The 19831-nt window shown below is 44.6% G+C and overlaps 1 protein-coding gene across 1 annotated transcript; it reads left to right on the top strand.

Annotated features, from left to right (window-relative positions):
• Positions 1–12377: 12377 nt before the first annotated feature.
• On the top strand, positions 12378–18401 carry DUSP13 (dual specificity phosphatase 13). The gene is made up of 2 exons (XM_040563986.1): positions 12378–12701; positions 18145–18401. The coding sequence occupies exons 1-2, from the start codon at positions 12443–12445 to the stop codon at positions 18399–18401; spliced, it is 516 nt and encodes a 171-aa protein (XP_040419920.1). The 5' UTR covers positions 12378–12442.
• Positions 18402–19831: the final 1430 nt, after the last annotated feature.

Below are 19831 nucleotides of genomic sequence, written 5' to 3'. Positions count from 1 at the left end.
CAGTGTCTCCTGGTGACTTTGTTCACTGTGTTATGGTGACTTTCTGGGTTACTGGTTTGCATTACCAAAGACAAGGTCTGAGATCTGTTCCTGGCACTGCCTCCAAACCTTTCAGCTGAGCCCACCCTCGAGAACCACCAGCACAAACCCCAAAAGCTCGTACGACACGCATCTCCCCATGGCAAAGCCTGTACTCTAATAACAGCAGCTTTGACAGGATTAGAGCAAAATCTTTTTCTGGACTCTGCAGGTGAAGGGAGGCTACCACAGCTGGGGCCTCTGACCGCTTCCCGCAGACCACTACCGTAAAGATAGTTCCATAGGTAAAACCCAGGTGCCATGCTATTCTGCTGCATGGATTCTAAAAACGCTCTGCCCCATTTAGGCTAAATATAGAGAGGTTTGAGGGAAAAGTGCAGGGGAAGACAAGGGAAATTAAACAGCAGTGCTGAGAGTTATGTAGCCTTAGCATCTGCAACATGCATCGCAGACTGTCCTTGCCCTAAGGTAAGATGAGAAACAATTATTTGGTATTTATCTTCTAAATACAAGGTAAGAAACCAAAGGTACATGCAGATGCACCATGAATGAGCGAGTTAGCCTTTAGTATTATGCTTTGCCAGATAACATTTATGGTGGGCAAGCTACATGCTGTCCCTGGAGACTGATTGTACCCCACACTGTGTTGTCTCAAAACACTTGAAACGTGGATGGGACTTGACCTTATTTGTATCAACGAGAAAGCCTTGATTGTTTGGGTTTGTGCAGCAGTGCCGCAGCACATGGGCTGTTACTAGTTCCCAGCACCTGGGCACAGCAAGGCAACCTCCCCCTCACAAAGCTGCCTGTCGTGTCCCAGGCACGGCTGAAGAGTGCAAACACAGCAGCTGCCTAATGGGATCTGAATTATTTTTTGTATTTTCGCTAATGGTTAGTTGGCTTCCAGCTCTAGAAGAAAACAAGTTCTGTTCTGTTACTTTAGAAATATGGTAAGAGTAAGAGTAAAGGAGAAATGATTAGAAATACCTGTGATCCCAAGAGCTAACACAACTGCTGGGCAATTCTAGACCTCAAATCAGCTGTGCTACAGAATATGATTTTTTTCCCTTTCAGCAGACTTAGTAGTGAGATTTTACAATGAGAAGAAAGCAATTTGCATAGCTGACTTGGGATTTCATTTCTTTCCATTGCATCTCTTAGACTGCACACACATCACCCAGCAAGTCTCATATCTGTTCAGTCTCATACTGACCTCTGTACTAACTTGATTTATTGTTTTTAGCTCTCAAATAGTATATTACGTTATACCCCAAAGGGTCTGATTAGAACTGTCCAGTATTTTAATGATTTTTGGGGGGCATCTGGGACTGCATGGGTAGCATACATGTTGTGTCACTGCTATAGGAGGAGCCTTTATTGATCCATACCAGTGTGCTCCAAGACAAGAATGTCAAATTCCAATAAGCTTTAGTTTACAAACCTGATTTGACAGGTGGCCAAGCCTGCACTGGGACTGACCACAGCTCTCATGGTGCGAATTAAACAAAACAGCTGGATTGCTTCTAGCCATTGCATTATGAGAGGATTTCCATTCCTTTCTCTTGTTCTATTTCTATCTTATAGTGCTTAAGGAGGTGTTTATCCTTTCTAGTTTTCCAGACAGAAACCTGGGCAACAGGAGCTTGCTATCAGCTCTGTGGTCTGTCTTTCTGCCAGAAGATACTGGTAAGAAACACAGACTTCTGGAACTAGCCTTCCAAGTCTCTCTGAGTCCTGCCATGGCTATCACACTAATAGAAAGCCTCAGATCAGAGAGGCTGTGGTGAGAGAAAGAACGATTAAGAAGCCCTTACTGCAATTGTTTTTAAGCCATTTTATAAGGTCTAGTGCTGGTTTCCAGTATGATGATAAAGGATTTTGCAAACACTGAAAGAAAGGTATCAGGAGCACAGTGTGGTGAAATAAGGTTTCTGTGTCCTCGGTTTGATTTTTGCATGTTCTGAAACTTATTTTGAGTGCAAAAACCCAGTCTGCTGAAGCATCCCTAGAAGACCTCATCGCCCAGCATAATTTTTGGAAAGAAATCCCACAGAAGGCCAAACTTAACCATGACTTTCACCTCAATATAAGTTGCCTATGACACACTAGAAGTGGGCACAGCTTTTGACCAAAATTACAGTGGGTAAAGCAGGTTCAGCTATCACTACAAGTGCTTGGCAGCACTCCACCCCGGCTTCCCTCCCAGCTCAGGCCTATGCAGACGTAGAAAAATCCAGCGTTTCTTTTCCATCTTGACCTGTGTGGTGGGAACAGCAGTGTCTTCCTCACAGGCTCACTGTGATTACTACAAAAAACATTGCAGTGCTCAGAAAACACCAGGGAACTGCGGGTGCCTACCTCCTGCTGTTTCCCATCTTCCTTCCTAACAGGTTGCTAGGCCCTCCTGCCGTGCCAGCACAGGGATATGCGTCAGCTGTCCCCGCAAGTGGGTCGCACAGAGCTTCTTCATGGTGCTGGTAGAGACCACAGGACAAGAACAAAGAGCAGAGAAGCTGTCAATGCCCCCAAAGAGAACAGACCCAAAAAAGCAGCATATTGTTTTTAAGATAGAAGAACATACCAGTGCTAGTCACAGGGGAAAAGGGCTTTGCATTGTGCCATCCTTTTGGTTAAATCCTTGAGGCAGAAACCATTCATTTGTAACGGGATTCTTTGAATTCTGAAGCCTGATGTTTCCAGTGCTGGGCTGGAAGACACTGCTACAGTACTTATTGTTACAGCGGCCTCATCCACCTTCAGATGTGGCCTGGTAAACTCTGGTGGGGACACAGGACACCGACCGAAGGGACTGTGTAACAGCTGGGGTTCTGCACAAGGCACGACACAGGAAATCCTTGGCCTCTGACACAGAAATACACATGACTTCTGCCACAGATCATTTTGGATACCAGAGGTGACCTAGGAAAACTAGATCAGGCTAGATTAAGAACATGCACCAATAAGCGAATCCCAAGATGGATAAAACCATGGATAAGAGACTGAAAACAACTCCCAGGTGATTTTTTATCCTTCTTTCATGAAGCTAGATGCAGCATGCCCAGCAGCCAGGGTGCACATGGATTTACCCTGCAGCGTGCAGCACTGCCAGGCTCTGCCTCCCACACAGCCACAGCACTGCGGCTGAAACGCACCGCCACAAACGTGAGCCTTCGGTACACTGGATCTGCTTCAGAGAAACAGGCACAGCACATTTCAGGCAATCTGTGAACAAACCTAAGCTTGTACCTCTCTGCAGGGTCACGCTGTACTAACACCATCCAGTAACGAGAGCACCCCATGCTCTCTGCAGCTGCAGGCTGCAAATATTGGTGGAACATTACTAAAAGTCAGGAAAAAGCAAGCAAGATTTGTGCTGCTCAGGAAGGGTGACAGCTTTGCAGTGGTTGTACCAAAGAAAAAAAAAAAAAAAAGGTCAGCCAGACAGCCCAGCTGGTTACTAGCAGCTCCAATAAGAAAACAAAATGGCACACATTTCTCCTGCTTTCAACCTGCATCCATTTGCCAATCTCTGTTTCAGAAATGTTTCAGTAATCTGAGGGTGCTCTCAGAAAAACAAACAAACAAAAAACACCACAGTTTACCCATTCAAAATAACTGTTTTCATCACAGGCAAGTCATTGCTGGAGGCAACGATACTGCAATTTAACAGCCCTTGTGCACAGGAGAAGAGACAGCCTTACGCAGGAAGAACTGAATTTTAGGCAAGCTTGTCTTTGAGTGGGAGCATAAGAATAGCAGGAGTTTCTCATGAACGTAGCACATAGCTGTTTAGCACTATCATACTGCAGAATGGGATTTGTGTTTTCTCAATGGGGTGTAAAAAATACCAGTACTGAATGGATGAATGTGTTACAGACTGTCAAAATCAATCACCAGTCAAGTCTGGTGGCTGAGGTCCATTGCACAGGACACTAGCAATGGTATGTGATCCAGGAGCGGTAGCCCAGCAGGGAGCTAGAGAGCCTCAGATACGAGCATGCTGCAGCAGTGACCAGTGGCACAGAGGTGGCAGATGCATTTTGGACCAGCTGCTGCCTTTGGGTCACATGCAATGCCTCCAGGTCTCCAGCAGACCAGGTTGGGTTACTGGGTGTAAGGATGCACTTAGCAGCTGAGAGCAGAGGAGTACCAAGGGGCTCCGGAGGGCCCAGTTTTGCAGTTTGCTGCCAAAAGCCCGGCATCTTTGCTGGGACACAGGATGGAGAGGAACTGACTTTCTTTTGCCTGCTTGCCAAGAGCCAAGTTCAGGTCCTTAGAGGTCTACAGAGCTCTTGCTCCATCCAATGACTTCATGAACACCTAGAGCAGAGAGGAACAGAGCTCCCCGCACAGCTTTAAATGTTTGTGTTTCCTTGCACACGCTGATGATATCATTGCCACCTGAGGGCCTGAACCTTGGTCTTGGCAGGTAAAAGCCTTCTGGGTCACCTTACATTGGGGTTCTTGCTCTCGATGCATATTTATGTAACGACTGCTAGATGGCTGTAATTAAACGACTATAAAGCACCACCTAAAATGCACTAGTAATAAATCCGTAATAGCTGATGCTATAACAAGCAGTTACAAAAAATATATCGTAACATGCAGATTGTTAACACAGTGTCTGGGCCTGTTTAATGCACAGCTTTAAATAGTTACAATGCACACTATTAAAATGGCACATAAAATTTGTAACTAGTAAATAAAGGGTCCAATTCAGCCACGAAATACATCCAAGCTTCAGTGGTGAAGAAGTCACGGAAAATTGACTTTTGTGCACACCTTCTGACAGCTTCTCCATAATTATTCATTACACTGTAGTAGGCCCAAAATAGCCACACACACACACACAAAAAAGGAGTTTTAAGCTATTTTTCCTAAAATTACTAAGCAGCAGAGAAGAAGCCCAGTTCTGTCACCCTGGTTCCCTACAATTTCCACCAAAGCCAGAGGGATGGCTTGCACGAGCCAAGCTTGCTTCTCCAAGCACATCCCTGCCCAATGTACCTTCTTCTAGCCTCTTACCTCTCCACCTTCCCAAAGACACTTCACTCATGTGTTTACCCTGACAAAATATAGTTTGGGGACCTTCTTTTCCATACTGAAGATGCCTTGCAAAACCGCTCAAAGGCTTGTTGATTTCAGTGGGATTGTTGTGAGCCTTGTTTCTCCAAGCCTTTCTCACTGAGCTTGGGGTGGGTGAGGTCTCTCCTCTTTTCTGGGCAGTCCTGCTGGCGGTGCCACCTATCAGCCATAGTTTCTGTAAAGCATTCTCCGTATGCCCATCCCTGCCTCTGTTCTGACTCAGAGACATTGTTAGGATCCCATTTATATTACAAAAACACAACTGTGTCCAGAAAGCTTTGGCTTTCCATTCAGTGAGCAAGGGGTGAGTCAGGGAAAATCTATTTAGCTGCCCATATTTTTCACTTCTCTTTTATCCAGTCAAAGCTGTAGCATGGGCAATATTTCTACTGAGATAATTTCCCATGGCTAAAGAATAAAACAAATATACATGCAAGATGCAGGAAAAAATTAGCAAAATCAGCAGGTGGTCAGGTTTTGCACATTCAGTGCGAATATTGCTGCCAGTGAAAGGGTGGCTGTTTCTGACTAGCCACCATCAGGAGCCACACACATGGTTGGTAAATACAAGTGTACTAACCAGCTGATGACAAGAGAATATTTTATACTACAGTTAGAGAAGAAAATGAGGCCACCCTGCCTCAGGGCCTCCATGCTGCTGTACATCCTGAAACAGTCAAGACCATCAGGTCTGAGCCCTGCTGGCTGGCCCACAGCCTTGCTATGAAAAAATTACACAGACATTTTTGAGGCTTCTGAGGCCTGGCTACCCATAACATCAGTGGAAGTTGTGGTAAATTCAGCATATTTGAGAATCAGGATGGGTTGATTAATTTCTTCCTTACGTTTCAGTAGTGCTTTACATCAGAAATAACACTGCCAATTTCCCTGGGTGTCACACGGAGGGAAGTTCTGCTTGGGCACAGGAAAAGTGTCACAGTCACTCTCCAGCTGGGACAGGGAATTTGGTACCAGCACAGCATTGAGCAGAGGAACAAGTAGATGTTTTCCTCTTCCTTGTGCTGCTCAAAGCTGTCCCAGATACGAACCAACTTGGCTAGTCTGCTCCTCAGCGCAGGCTCTGCATGTTGTGCTGAGGGCAAGGCCATCTGAAAGGATTTCGCTAAGTCACACCAAGGCAAGTGGTGGCCTTACCCTAAACGTATAGCTCAGTTAAAGCTGTCAGTCTGGAAGCCTCTACTAAATTTGGAAGTGCTCTTCAGATTACATCCTCCAGCTGCTGGAGAGATTTTCTTACAAACAGTTGGCAACTTAAATACCTCGAGCCTCCTTGGAAACTGCCTCTATCACAGCTTTCAAGCCCAGATAGCTTTACCTCAGCCATCGCTGTATTTGATTCATACCATCTATATCCCACAGCGCTCCTAGCAATTGATAAATTATGACTCCAGTGAGACTATCGTGTTAAACACCAAGGAAGAAAGAATGATGACAGTAATACTTGTCATTTGTGTGGAGATGCAGCAACACAAAACCCTCTCTCAAACATATGTTATCTTGGAGGAATCTTTCCGAGGGATAGGCTTTCTGAGAAACGTTTATGGCTTTTGAATACATGATAGGCATGAACTTGACATGACCTACTTTGGCCAAGCCCTGGGCTTCAGCCTGGTCTTTTACCGTCGCAAATCAAACAGTCTATCTGAAGTGCAGTCAGACTGATATCTCCAGATGACAAGGGTACAGCACATACCAGCTTGAGGAAAAAAAAAAAAAAAAAAAAAAAAACACAGGATGCAAAGCACTTTGTTCTCAAGATTGAAAAATGTGTTTTTTACTAAAGCTAGGGGAAAACAGCTATGCTCTACCCATACACAAAAGCTAATAAAATACCTGGGACGATTAAAATATTGCAAACATCATTGAAACGGGAGCACTGACATCCTTCTATGCTACCAAAATCTCTCCGTTATCTTGGCATTGGAAAATTGTAAGGAAAAAAAAAGGATATAAGGGATTTCTACTAGGACGCCAGTTTGATATCCTAGACATAAGAGTTATTTTTCCCTTCTGACTTCCCAGAGCATCATGCTGCAGGGTTTCATGTTGTCCCAGCTCAGCCTTCACACCATCCTCTCCGCTTGATATCGCACCAATGTACTGCCAAATGGTAAAATTGCATTGACATTTGATTTTTTTCTTATTTAATTAAATACTGTGGTGTTGGAAAATTGGATAAAAGGACTTCAAAAAGGATTCCAAGGACTGTTACAGGATCGGTCTCTAAAGGCCCTCTCCTCAGCATGGCACCAAACAGCACTAATTATGTTATGGAGAAGGCTGTAGCCAGTGAATTAACTGAAAAACAACCAAAGCGTTCACAGCATATACAGCCCAAACAGGCATCCACTGATGGGAAGAGAGGAAGCCTAATCAGACAACAAGGAGATGTTCTCTGACCTCTCAGAGGACCACTTTCCCTTTTTCCAGGGATGTTCCCTAAACATTGCACAGCAACAAACCATCAACCTGGCCGTTCTCTTAGTCCCACTGCTGCAAAGTCACTTCTGGTTTTCAGAATGTGGGTTACAGAGAGGGGCATGGTGCGGTGACATGCACAGCCTGCGTCTAGGTCGCTAGGCCATCTGAATGACCTTTTGCTTTGTGATAGGCATCTGATGGCAATTCTCCTGCTATTCATAATTAAGGAAATTTTATTACACACTGGAACTCAAATTACAGTTGTAGTACAAACCAATTCAAAATTAATCTAAATATAATGGTAAAATTTCTCCTACGTTAATACATAATAATTACTACAATATAACTCTAGTAGGTCAAAGATCAGGAATATTTCATAGGAATATCATTCAGAGGCAGGCATTTTAAAATTGTATTGCTCATGCATATGACACTTCACAGAAATAAATTCACCACAAAAAATATAGAGAGGAATTAAGCTGAGACTCATTAAAAACATATTTTTAAAATGAAGAGCCATATTATTACATATAATAATTTTCCCTTCATACTAATTTGTTTTAATCTATTCATACTCCTTATAAAACACTACACAATTTTATTCATATCATTGTTTTCTTTAAAAATGTGCATTTCAGTAAATGACACTTGCATATATAAATTTAGTGAGTTAAAATGTTAGACTGACACTAGAACTGAGCAGTCATTTATTCAGAAAAAAATGCCTTGTTTTCCTGTCTGTAAATTTTATATGGAAAGCTGTGATTTTTTTTCATCGCATTCATTATTCAACATATTAACTGAATAGTCCTACAGAGACTTCTCTGCTTTTGAATCATTCACAGCCTGTTAGTTCCAATTATTTCACATTTGAAATTTGAGCCCTAGTCCTTAGTTTTTATTGGGCTTAGAGTTTACATGAACCGATTCTGTTCTCCAGTTGAACAAATGTGACCAGACTGCAGATGGACTAAGTTTCATACACAACTTCCGCAGTTCACGTCTGTATTTCAACAGGAGTAAATTCCTTAGCTTGAATACAAGATCAATGCAAGCACCAGCTCAAAGTCAGCTTAGTATAGTTCTGAAGCAGCACACCCACCTTACAAAGAAAACCATTATTCCACAACTTTTGGAATCCATGCAGTAAGCGAAGCACACACTGCCTCTTCTCGCCTTGTCTACACAGTTATGTTCACTTCTAGAAAGACAACTTCAAAAAAAAAATATCTCCAACAGAGCAGTTCTCCTAAGGTTTGCCATACTTCAGAGCTGTCCCCCCAGGCTGTTACAGGGATGGGGTTATGGACCTGGAAAGCACAGCTCCTGGAAGGGCCACACAAACACAGCAACACTACCAGCACTCTTGGTCAATGCCCTGTAATTCTCTGCTCACACAAAGCTTAGCAAAGCAAGGCTGACAGCAGCCTTCAGTCCGCTGAGGCAAGGTAACATGAAAATCTAAGTATTTATACAGTGGAGAGGGCAAGAGGAAGGGATAACAGGCAGCAGTAAATAAGGAACAAAACCCAAAACAGTTGAAAGCAGCTTTATAGGGAGTGAGAAGTGCCCTAGAGTGGTCATTAGCCACACTGCAAGGAATGAGATACATCAAAAAAGGGGAACATTTGCTGCAGATATTATGAGGTGGGAAGGATTGGAGGAGGCTGTTATTCCTGAAAAATTTTAATGAACTGGCAGATGGCCTTGTGGTCAGGACACAGGAAATGCGAGTCCCATTTCTGCTGCAGACCTCCTGTGTGGGATCAGAGAGTCACACAGGTGTCTGGAATCACCAGCAGGAGCTGGGGCAGAGCTGGTACAGGGACACCAGGGTGGCCAGTATCAAAGAAGCTATCAAAATTGATGGGGAATGTCCGTTCCAGTATGGGAATCCCTCCATGCCTCCTCCTGCATAAAGCCATCTGAAATGGGCAAGAACATCTGCTTTTGTTTTCACAGTAAAAGCTGACACTGGAGGAGATATGCACATTTGGGAGGGGAGCACATTCCAGAGTGGAGCTCTTTGTAACACAAACAATACAAGACCATCCTGGGAATGTTGTTTTTTGGTGAAAACATATTGTATTTTAAAAGGAGGAGACTGCCTGGGAAGGTGGCAGAAGAAGGTGTACTGAAATAAGAGGGTGCCCCCCTGACAGCTGGGTGGCAAGGCGAGTCACCCCAAGGGCACAGCCAAAGGGTGGCTTCTGGCTGGCGTTCACTGACCTAACACCAACACAGCGGTCACTGCTTCCCTCCCTCCTTGGTTGGCCAGTTTCTCCTTCAGCGAAACAGTGGATTAATATAAAGGTGCCAAAAGCTCCCAAAGCGGGCTAGCCTTCACCTTCTCTCTGCCTGTGTGTGTGAAGATAGACATTTTTAAACAACGTGACATCAAAATGTGACTTTAGGGCTGGTGAAAGCACCTTGATGGGACACCAGGAAAACCTTTCACCACAGCTATTTTTGGTTGGGAAAAAAATTGTCAATGGATGTGTTTAAACGTAAATACAAGCTATTAGTACATGACAGCTGTTCAGCACAGAGATGGAAGGTTTCAGGTCTGCTGTCCTGTACTGTTTTACCCCACACCACCCCTCTAATCATTTGCGCAAAGCACATTCAGCAGTCGATGGCAGAATAAGATTTTGACTCATTGACTACAAATTCATCCAAGTCCTAGACAGATACTGCTGGTCTAAAGCTGCCTAAGTTGACAGACTTTGCAATATCTCTGCAATGCAGATACTTGACTAGTTTTTAGAACACAGAAGCAGACTTTTAAAAATAATTTCTTAAAACAGAACTCTGGTAAAAATGCAGTTTCTATTCTCCTCCTCAAAAATCCTCCCAACAGCTCAAATCTGCATCTAACACATGGAACTACTATTTCAAAATAAATGTACCACATGGAAATAGAGTAATTCCAGAGATAAATTGATTTCTAAAAATAAAATAAAATAAAATAAAATAAAATTATCCTCATAATTAAAGTATTTATTTCAGGAAAGCAGAGGAATGCAAATGAAACAACCTATAAAAAAACCCTATAGGAATGCTCATGAATGGCAGCTAGAATCAGTCTAACTTACTCATGCAGATTCTTTCTATCATGAATGTTTGTCATCAGGACAGCAAGTATGGCTGGTAACTACCATTAGAAAGAACCAAAATACTCATTATGGTTTCCTGTATTGAATCAGACAATTCAGAGTTAGCCTGTGAATAAGATTTTGCATGCCCAACTCTATTCAACTCAGCTCAGCTTGTTGATTACAAATTATAAAAGACAACTTAGATGAAGAACATATAAGCAAGTTCTAGTTGCAAGGTTAAAGGAAAAGTGCAGCGTATCAAATTCATAACTTGTTTGTATACCCACCGAGTAGCTACAGTTACATGATACATTTTCCATAGCATTACCTCTGTCCATTAAAAGCAGAACTCCTCTCATGCTGGCCTATCAAGGAACGGGCTGTTTTGCTGCGGTAACAATAGTGTCTAAAATTCCAAATAGGAAGAGGGAAAGTTTCTATTACTATGGAGGGAGGGAAAATAAAACAAAACAACACAACTTTAAAAACATAATCATGAAGTTATAATCAACTGTTTGACAAATCTAGGAAAAAGTGTTGAGTAATCAGATCAAAATAAGCTTACTGAGTACCTGACCCTAGCAGTTTGCAAAAGCTTTAGCATCCAATTTGCCATAATAATATAAAAATTTATTTTAGAAGCACATGCTGCATGCAAAGTCATTGTCTGAACCCCACCATGGGACCACATGAGCCACAGGACTGTCATGGATTAGACTGCAACAGTATTCGCAAATTCCAGTCATGGCCTCTGCTGTGATAAATCTCAAAACAGAGAAGACAGATAATCTCTGCCCCAAAGAGCTCACTATTGTAATCCTGGGCAAATTTTGTGAAGGGGTGAGGGAAGGTGAGGAGAAGTGAGGATGACCTCAGAAATGTCTCTGGCTGGTGGTGAACTTCTGCCCTCCCCCTTTCAGGATGGCCTGAGACTCGCTGTGCAGCAGGGACTTACTGCGCCCCACAATAAGAAGAGCCTCAAGCTGGACTCGGGGAAGCCAGAGCAGCGATGAGACACCATCCCTGGAGGAGCTGCGGTGCCTGCTCTGGACATGGGCATGCCCCACTGGGCACGTGGATGAAGTCTGGCCAAACTTTTACATGGGAGACCTGTAAGAGAGAGAGAAGGGTTGAAGGTGTTGATGAAACTCTTAGCCCCCACCCTATCCCTGACCAAATCCTCCACTCTATTTAAAAAGAGAGCTAGGCACTAATCTGGGGACTCCTCACAGTAAGTCTAATTGTTGAGCAAGGTTGAACTGTGCTTTAGATTCCACAGCAAACTTAGCATCCTGATAATCCCCCCCAGGAGAACACTCCCCCTCCTGATTTCTCCTCCTGCTTTAGCACAGGAGGCCCACACTGCTGCAGCCTGGTGGGGCCACAGCATCACTACTGAAGGCGGTCGCACCAAGGCCATGTTAAACAAACACCCCCTGGTTTTCACTTCATACTGCCAGATGGCATCAGTCCCCTGACCTGATGGATGCTCAGCAGAGGTGACTTGGTGGGAGAGCAAACCAGAAAAACAGTTTTTGCACAAGTATTTCATCACCACAACCTTTTTATTTTTACTTATCTGAGAAGAACCTAAGCTGATGTTTGGGGAAAAAAATGGAAATGTAGGAAATATAACAGCCAGTTTCTTAAAAAGCCAATTCTGTCTTGAAACGTTTTTGTGGACACTTTGGACCTAACTAACCCGTCAGAAAACAGCCAGTATGACCGGCTGTTGTAACAAACCGCACCATTAGCAGCCTGCTTTATCCCGCACTGCGATGCAGCAGGACGATACAAACCACCTTTCTTCATCTAGGTACATCGCTTGTGACAAAGCTCAGCTGAGCCAAATGGGCATTTCTCACATTGTGAATGCCGCTGCCGGGCGATTTCGCATCGACACCAGGCCCAAGTTCTACAAAGACCTGCCTGTCGATTACCATGGAATAGAAGCAGAGGACAACCCCAACTTTGATCTCAGCATTTACTTCTACCCAGTTGCTCGGTACATAAGAGCGGCACTGAACTCCCCAAGAGGTAACTAGATCATCTGTGCATGTGACGTACCTTCGGCATGCTCCTTGGTGTAGGAGCCAAGTAGGGTGAGATCAAATAGTACTCGGCATAAACTAACCACCTGCAGATGTGGGTAAGAACGGAGATACACAAACCAAGCAGTGTCACACCTGCCTCCCAGACTCCCACAGCGAGTCTGGGAAGCTGATGACACGAGCTGTAGAGAGACTGTAAGCTCCTTGTTACTGCAATCATTACCCTGTCCAGGAAAGGACAGAAGTGAAGCCATGCTGCTGTAGAAGTCTATTTCTAGCCCTCAGGAATGGCTCACATCATCCCCTCTTCAGATATTCCTGCTCAGAAGCAAACTAGTTATTGCAGAGATCCCCCAAAACTTCTGCAGGACTCGGGGTAGGAAAGCCAAGGCTGTGCTCCCAGCACAGAGCAGGGCATCAGACCCCGAGCAAGGGAACATGGCATGGCAGTGGCTCACCCTAGGGCATGAACGTCCTTGAAGGCTGGAAGGCAGGTGTCACTTGAGTGTGTTTTGCTGTCATTTGCTGCTTGTTTTGAAAACTGCATATTGGTGTGAGCTTCCTGCAGTTTACATGTTGTCTTTGTGCATGAAGAAAAAAAGCACTAGGAAGACAGTTGAATAGATGCATATTTTCTCTGAAGGTAAAACAGGGAGGGTGCACTGAACAAGCATTCAAAGAGGTTTTCCCTGTCGGAATTGCTACTTAACATCTCTATTACCAAAAGACAACAGAATAGCAAACATCCCATACTAACTATACGGACATCCTGACCCAGGAGGAGATGCATGCACTTGATCTTGCCAAATTAGTAATGGAGTTTAAAATAAAAGCTGGGATTGTGTAAAAAAACCATAATACAACAATCTATGCAAGTCTTAAGAACACAATATAGGAAAGAACTTGCTAGGAAGCAAATTGGTTGAAGAGAGCTTGTTTACCAAGTCTCCTGACTTGATAAAACCAGTTGGGACAATGTCATTTTATTGGTAAAAAACAGTCAGGAGATAACACTACAATGTTGCTAAGAAATAACCTTGAAATAGGAAGATAACTGGCAAAATCCTTGGACTTGCTAAACACTGTCCAGATATGATGCCAGAGACCTGGAGCTAATGGAGACTGTGCCTGTTAAGGACAAGCCTTCACAACGTCAGGTCTCCACTGTGCCACAGAACAGTATAGTTGCCTACTGAAAAGTGATTTATGAAGAGAACAGTTAGTTATGCACTCAGCAGACTGTTTTGCTTACATCATAGTGAGCTTTAATACTAGTGAGGGTTCCGAAATTTTAACTCCCCAGCCTGGTGATATGCATCTAGAAAATCTGATCTATACATCTAGAGATCTACGCTGGACAAGTTAGGAAAGGGAGACACAGTAACAGAAACCAGTGCACCTTTGTGCTAGATACACGAGTTTACTGCTGTTTGGAGTGCATAATCCACCCCAATAGAAAGCACTTGCCTTTGTGGAATTGAGGGTTGCATTTGGATATCAAAACCACTAACGTATTTGGGAAACTTGGATCTGCATCCATGCCTAGTACAGCATATACTGTTTACAATTGAAGTCATTATTGGTGGTGCTCTGGGGAAAGGTAAGATCCAAAATCTCCTCATGCATGTGCAAAAGGAGTTTAAAAAAATAATAATAATTTCAAGCTGATTGACAAAAGACAGAAAACAACAGATGAATCACAGTGGCCACAAAAGCAAGCAAAACCAGTGTTTTGCAAGATGCATACCCAAATACTCAAAGTTATGAACGCAGAACAAGTCAGGGCTCAAGGCAAACACAATGAACTCATCGTGTCTAGAGTTCCTATTTATCCCTACTCCTGTGCTTTTAGATATTGCTTTACTGAACTCCATATGGAAACAGGGCTCTGGGAACGGAGACAAGGTGAAATTCAATCATATGGAGTCCAGCTGTTGCTGACATTCATCATTTTAAGGAAAGTGCAACAGTTTGGAAAATATATAAACAAGATGTTCTAGAAGCATAATTTCCTGAAGTACAGAAATTTAGCAGCTAAATATCCATGACCTGTGAAGGGATGAGACAGGGAGGGGATTGTTACCTACATCATTTAGAAGAAGAGAAAAAAGCTGAATGTATTATAAGCAGTGATGCTGAACAAAAAATTATACCAGGTGACAAGAGGCCTGTTCATATTAAATTCAGGATGTAATGAGGTACTTCTGTTTGATTGAGAAGTCATTTAAGACTGCTGATTAACTACTACTAGTAAATTCAGCTTTTCTTTTTTTTTTTTTTAATGAAATTAAATGATCTTTTCTACCTGGGAGGATAAGTTAAAGTTAAGACTACACGAGCCACAAACATATTTAAAACTATGAATCAAATACTCATTAGAATCAAGTAAGAACTGTTTTCCCATCATGCTTGAAGCACAATTCTGATGTTTTATTCCTCAAGTCCAGAGTGCAGCACAGACAGATTTACTCCAGATTTCTGTCTTAACTGAACAGATATTCAGTGATATCAATATCAATCTTGCCCATTTGCATGGGCATCTGTGTAGTTGGCATTTTTTGGTAGAGCAGCTAAACCTAAGCGTAAATCAGCAGAGTTTGATGAAGTCTAGCAAAAGGGGGAGAAAAAGCAAACTTGAGCACACAATTGAAAGCATACCATGAAAACTACCAGACTAAAAGAGAAAGATTCCCAAGTAGGGAGCTCATCCTTTTATTGCCCTCCAAACATGTTTAAAACAGGCAGGTTTCAAGTCCCCCATTAACTTACTGAAATTGTAAACCCTCTCAAAGGCATTTCCCTTCTTCCACACCACTGGAGCAAATGAAGAGCCAAGCTCCCTCTCCTTCCTTTTTGTTGCTGTTGGTTGTTGGTTACGAAAGAAGCTTAACCAAGGAGAAAAGGGTTCCTCTCTCTGCCACAGGGACATCCCGTGCCTCACTTTAAGCTGCCTCTCCCCAGGAGACGACAGCCCTTACCTGTTCTGGGAGGCCTGGGAAGAAGGGGCAGGCCACCATTTACAGCTCTCCTCAAGCTTCTTGCTGTTTAAAGAAGTGCAAACATAGACACTGGTGAATCGAGAAATAGACCACTGGTCCTGCACCTGGCTACAGGCTGGTGGCTAAAACATAACGAGAGATGAGGAAAGCAAGGTGGAGTGGGGAGAGCCCTTCTGAGCTCTGCTGCTGGTGGGCAGCGGGGCTCTGCTGGACCCAGAGGAGCGAGGGCAGCTGGGGCATTCGCTCTGGGTGACGGAGCTGGAGCCTGGTCTGAAGCCAAATTGAATCCATCCTGCAAGGAAGCAAGGGCTAGTTCGGGACATTTAGCTCAGTTAATGATGAGTAGCAAAAGGACAATAAGATATTATGTGTTTTAATGGCTAATTTGTTCAGCTACATTGAATTTCCCAACTTGAATTTGGCCAACAAAGTTGAATGTGCAAACTTTATCCCTACTGCAAACCCTTTGATGTCAGTAGAGTTACAGCAGGCATGAGCTGGATACAATATCCATAATCCGTTGTTAAAAACCAAGTGTTATTGTTCTGCACAAATCCCAGCCAGATGACAGTCATTGTCTGCCTCTGCAAAGAGTAGCTTGAGATGCGCGGTGCAACATTTCAAGTAAGGATTGCAAGATTTAATAATGCCAGAAGCTAAATGCCCCCACTTCTCCTCAGTTAATCCCATTATTCCTAAGGGATCCTGTTACACGCTGAGAGAAGGTTGCAACATGGCCCTCTAATGTGGGCTCAGTCCAACTTCTCTTTGGAGAGTATGTTAAAACAAAGGCTTTGGGGGGCAGAGTTGGAGGACATCGGCTTGTGGCACAGCTTCTGCGGTGCAGAAGATCTGGTTATAACCTCCCTGCCCATCCCATGACGGGGACACGCACCACAATGGCCATTGTGAAGGCTGCTCGCAAGGGCTTCCAGTGCTGCTTTCCCAGGCCCTGGTCCAGCAGCCACCCCAGGAAACCGAGCCGCAGCGCTGGGACGGGCACAGCGCAGCTGCCTCCCGTGGGAGGCTGACGCCACGCTCCGGTACCGAGGTCGCTGCAGTCAGCCCACACACTGCAGACGTGCTCTGAGCGCTGCTCAGGCACAGTACGTCGTGGTGGGTTCAGTGTCACTTAACCCATTTACAGCTCCTGAGAAGGGATACGTCTCTGAGCCTGTAAAAGGAGCTGAAGAGCAACACAGCTTTTGTTTCCTGACTCAAGTTAAATATTCAATTTGTTTGCTGCAAATAATCACATAGTAAATTCAAATCTGCTTTCATTAGAGCAATTTTATGTTAATCAAATCATTTCACATGACTGATTTATCTGCAACAAACCGTCATTTTATTGTCAGTGTACCAGCATTTACCATAACCTCTGTGCATGGTGAAAAAGGCTAGCTGTGGAATAAACACTGCACACGTAAAAGAGGCGATATACCTACACCCTCATGGGAACAAGTGTGTTAGAGAGCCATGCAGATTGGGTCTGAGGTCTGCAAAACTTTACATTACATTCAAAGACTTCTTCCTTCCCCCAGAGGTTTCGATGCCCAGTCCATCTCTGCTGGCACCAGGGCTGTTTTTGCTGCTTCCTTAGAGACTATATTTGTCCCTTTATTTCTCCTGAAGACATGTCTATCTTTAGGACTGAGCTCAGATTTCTCATGCCAGGATAATGAAAGGTGGCGGTGTCACATACGTTGCAGAATTGACACTTCTCTGAACCTGCTGCCCAGAGTAGGTTTTTACAACATATGCTCGCACTCTCCAAGCATGTGGCTATGTGATCATCATTAGTCAGAACCAGAGCAGTTGCTAAATAAATACTCTATCACAAACAAAATGGGATTTAAGATGAAAAGCTGTGCACAAAGTATCCAGAATTAACACCCAGAGAGACAGGGGCAATCAGTCTGAGGTTTTTGGCTGGATCTAGTGTCATCATCCAACAGGGATATTTTTGTCACACTTGAAGCTCCACCAGCAACTACAACGCTCCCAAAACCATGGGTGAGCAAGCAGGGACAACCAGGGATGACAGGCTGGGCACGGGGCACAAGAAGCAGAGGGAAGAGGGGGCGGTTGTGCAGCCCCGGAGCTCGTGCCCCCTCACCTGGGTCCCATCACAAGCAGGCTGTGCAGCTCTGAACGCTTTTCTCTGCCACCTCTGCATGCCACCAGGCTGAGGGCTAAGCCCAAAACTCACAGGCACAACCACAGATGCTGGGATGCAGTTATGAACTTTCTGTCCCCAGCCATTAAAAGCCCTGCTATGCCCCACCAGTGCCACAGCAGCTCTGCCCAGACAGGCTGTGCACACCTGCTTGCTCAGCCCCAGCATCAGCACTGCTCCCGGCTCTGCTCCAGCTCCATGAACCCCACCACTTGGCCCCCTGGTATAACTGAACCTCTCTCTCCATTTTCCAGGCAAAGTACTAGTTCACTGCGCAATGGGAATCAGTCGATCCGCAACTCTTGTCCTCACCTTCTTAATGATCTGCGAGAACATGTCCCTCACCGACGCAATTCAGGCTGTGCGCTCACACAGAGGGATCTGCCCCAACTCCGGCTTCCTCGAGCAGCTTCGGGAGCTGGACCTCCAGCTAGAGAGGGACAAACACAGAGGAACAGAGCCCTCAGGGCCTGTCTCCTGCCACCAGACCCAGAGACACTGCCCAAGCTGAAGATGGGGCACAGATGCTGCGGGGACTTAGCTGTAGCTGCACTGAGAAACTCCTCTGGAAACGGCTGGTAGAAGCTCGGTATGTATTTTTTGGATAAGCCCACTAATTGAAAGAAAATGAAATAAAGAGGGATTCATACTGGAAATTTCGCCCACCTGGGCCTGTTTCTTTAACAACCTGCTGTGCAGGGCACAGGGAGCAGTTGGGTTTTCGTGCAGAATTAAAAGGCAGCACAGCCAACTTGAGGAGACTTTTTACTTGCTTATAATTGCATTTATATGGCAGGAGGGAAAATGGCTCAACTAGTAAACTAGAAAAAGAAACCATAAGGTTTTCAAGCAGTCTTTAACCTTTCACATCCAGCTGGCATAGGGCAGGACTGCAGGCTTGGTGAGCTGACATGCTCCTTCAGGCATGGTGACACGACCCAGGATCCAGCTCAGACTCGGGGATCTCTCTGTGACCAGCCACAGAAAGGGGCTCCTGTGGGGGCCTTCACTGATCCTCTCAGCTTCAAAAGTACAGCGAGGGCACAGAATGCTAAGAGGGGCCAACAGGAGGGCCAGAGAGGGCAGAGTAGGCCAGAGAGGGCTGACAGGAGGGCCAGGCAGATGCTGCATGCCAAGGCCATGCTGCCCGGAAGGAAGGGAGATCAGGAGTGAAGGGAGGCTGCTGCTCATGAAAGGAACATGCGTGGGCACACTGCCTGTGGGGTGGCAGTGCCAGGCGGGGATGTCCTTCTCTTGCCTGGAAACCCTGTGCTCCACATCACATTCCCTGGGTTTCCCTGCCACAACTGAAAGGCAGAACCTGGTGTCATTGTGTCAGAGCAAAAATGAGCAGTGCCTCTAACAAATCCAAAGTAGCAGCTCTGCTTTTCGATTACTCTTTTATGCCCAATTGGCCACATTTAATCTTGTGAAGAATTCGAAGCAGATATTTGCTTCAGTGCAATTACAGCCACATACAGAACATTGGCAAATGCAAACAATATAGAATTTCCACTTGACGGCAGATTAATTTGGTGTGATGTTTTCCCCTGAGATGCCTTAAAGGCTTGCAGTTCTGAAAGTACCATGCAGTTCATATTTATAGCACTAGGGATGGTGAACAGAGAGAGAAGCCATTCCCAACTGAAGTTTCTTTTGCCTCCATACATTAAAAAAAAATAATTAACTGAGCATAGCACACTTCCACTGCATTTCTCATAATGCAATATGGAAACCTGATTTCCCTGCAGAGCCCTACAGAGAAATTCAGGTGGTGTTTCTGCCTCCATAAATGCAGTAAGTAAAAAGCAAGCAATGGTACAGACCAACCTCCTCCCAGGGAACAGAGAGATGACTCTTCCCTCAGAACAGGTCCGATGCTCTGACACCGGAGTAAGTGGCCAGAAGGGAGGTCACAGCTAACGACGGAAAAATCAGTGG

This window comes from Cygnus olor, chromosome 7 (assembly GCF_009769625.2).
Source record: "Cygnus olor isolate bCygOlo1 chromosome 7, bCygOlo1.pri.v2, whole genome shotgun sequence".
NCBI classification, from domain to species: domain Eukaryota; kingdom Metazoa; phylum Chordata; class Aves; order Anseriformes; family Anatidae; genus Cygnus; species Cygnus olor.
Note: the sequence above shows the minus strand (reverse complement) of the source record. Positions and strands in the feature narration are given on the sequence as shown.

Bases quoted from the DNA above. Each gene is read 5' to 3' on its own strand.
- DUSP13 (XM_040563986.1), top strand. From the start codon at position 12,443: ATGCAGCAGGACGATACAAACCACCTTTCTTCATCTAGGTACATCGCT. The intron at 12,702-18,144 runs GTAACTAGATCA...TCCATTTTCCAG, and splicing joins GGCACTGAACTCCCCAAGAG to GCAAAGTACTAGTTCACTGC.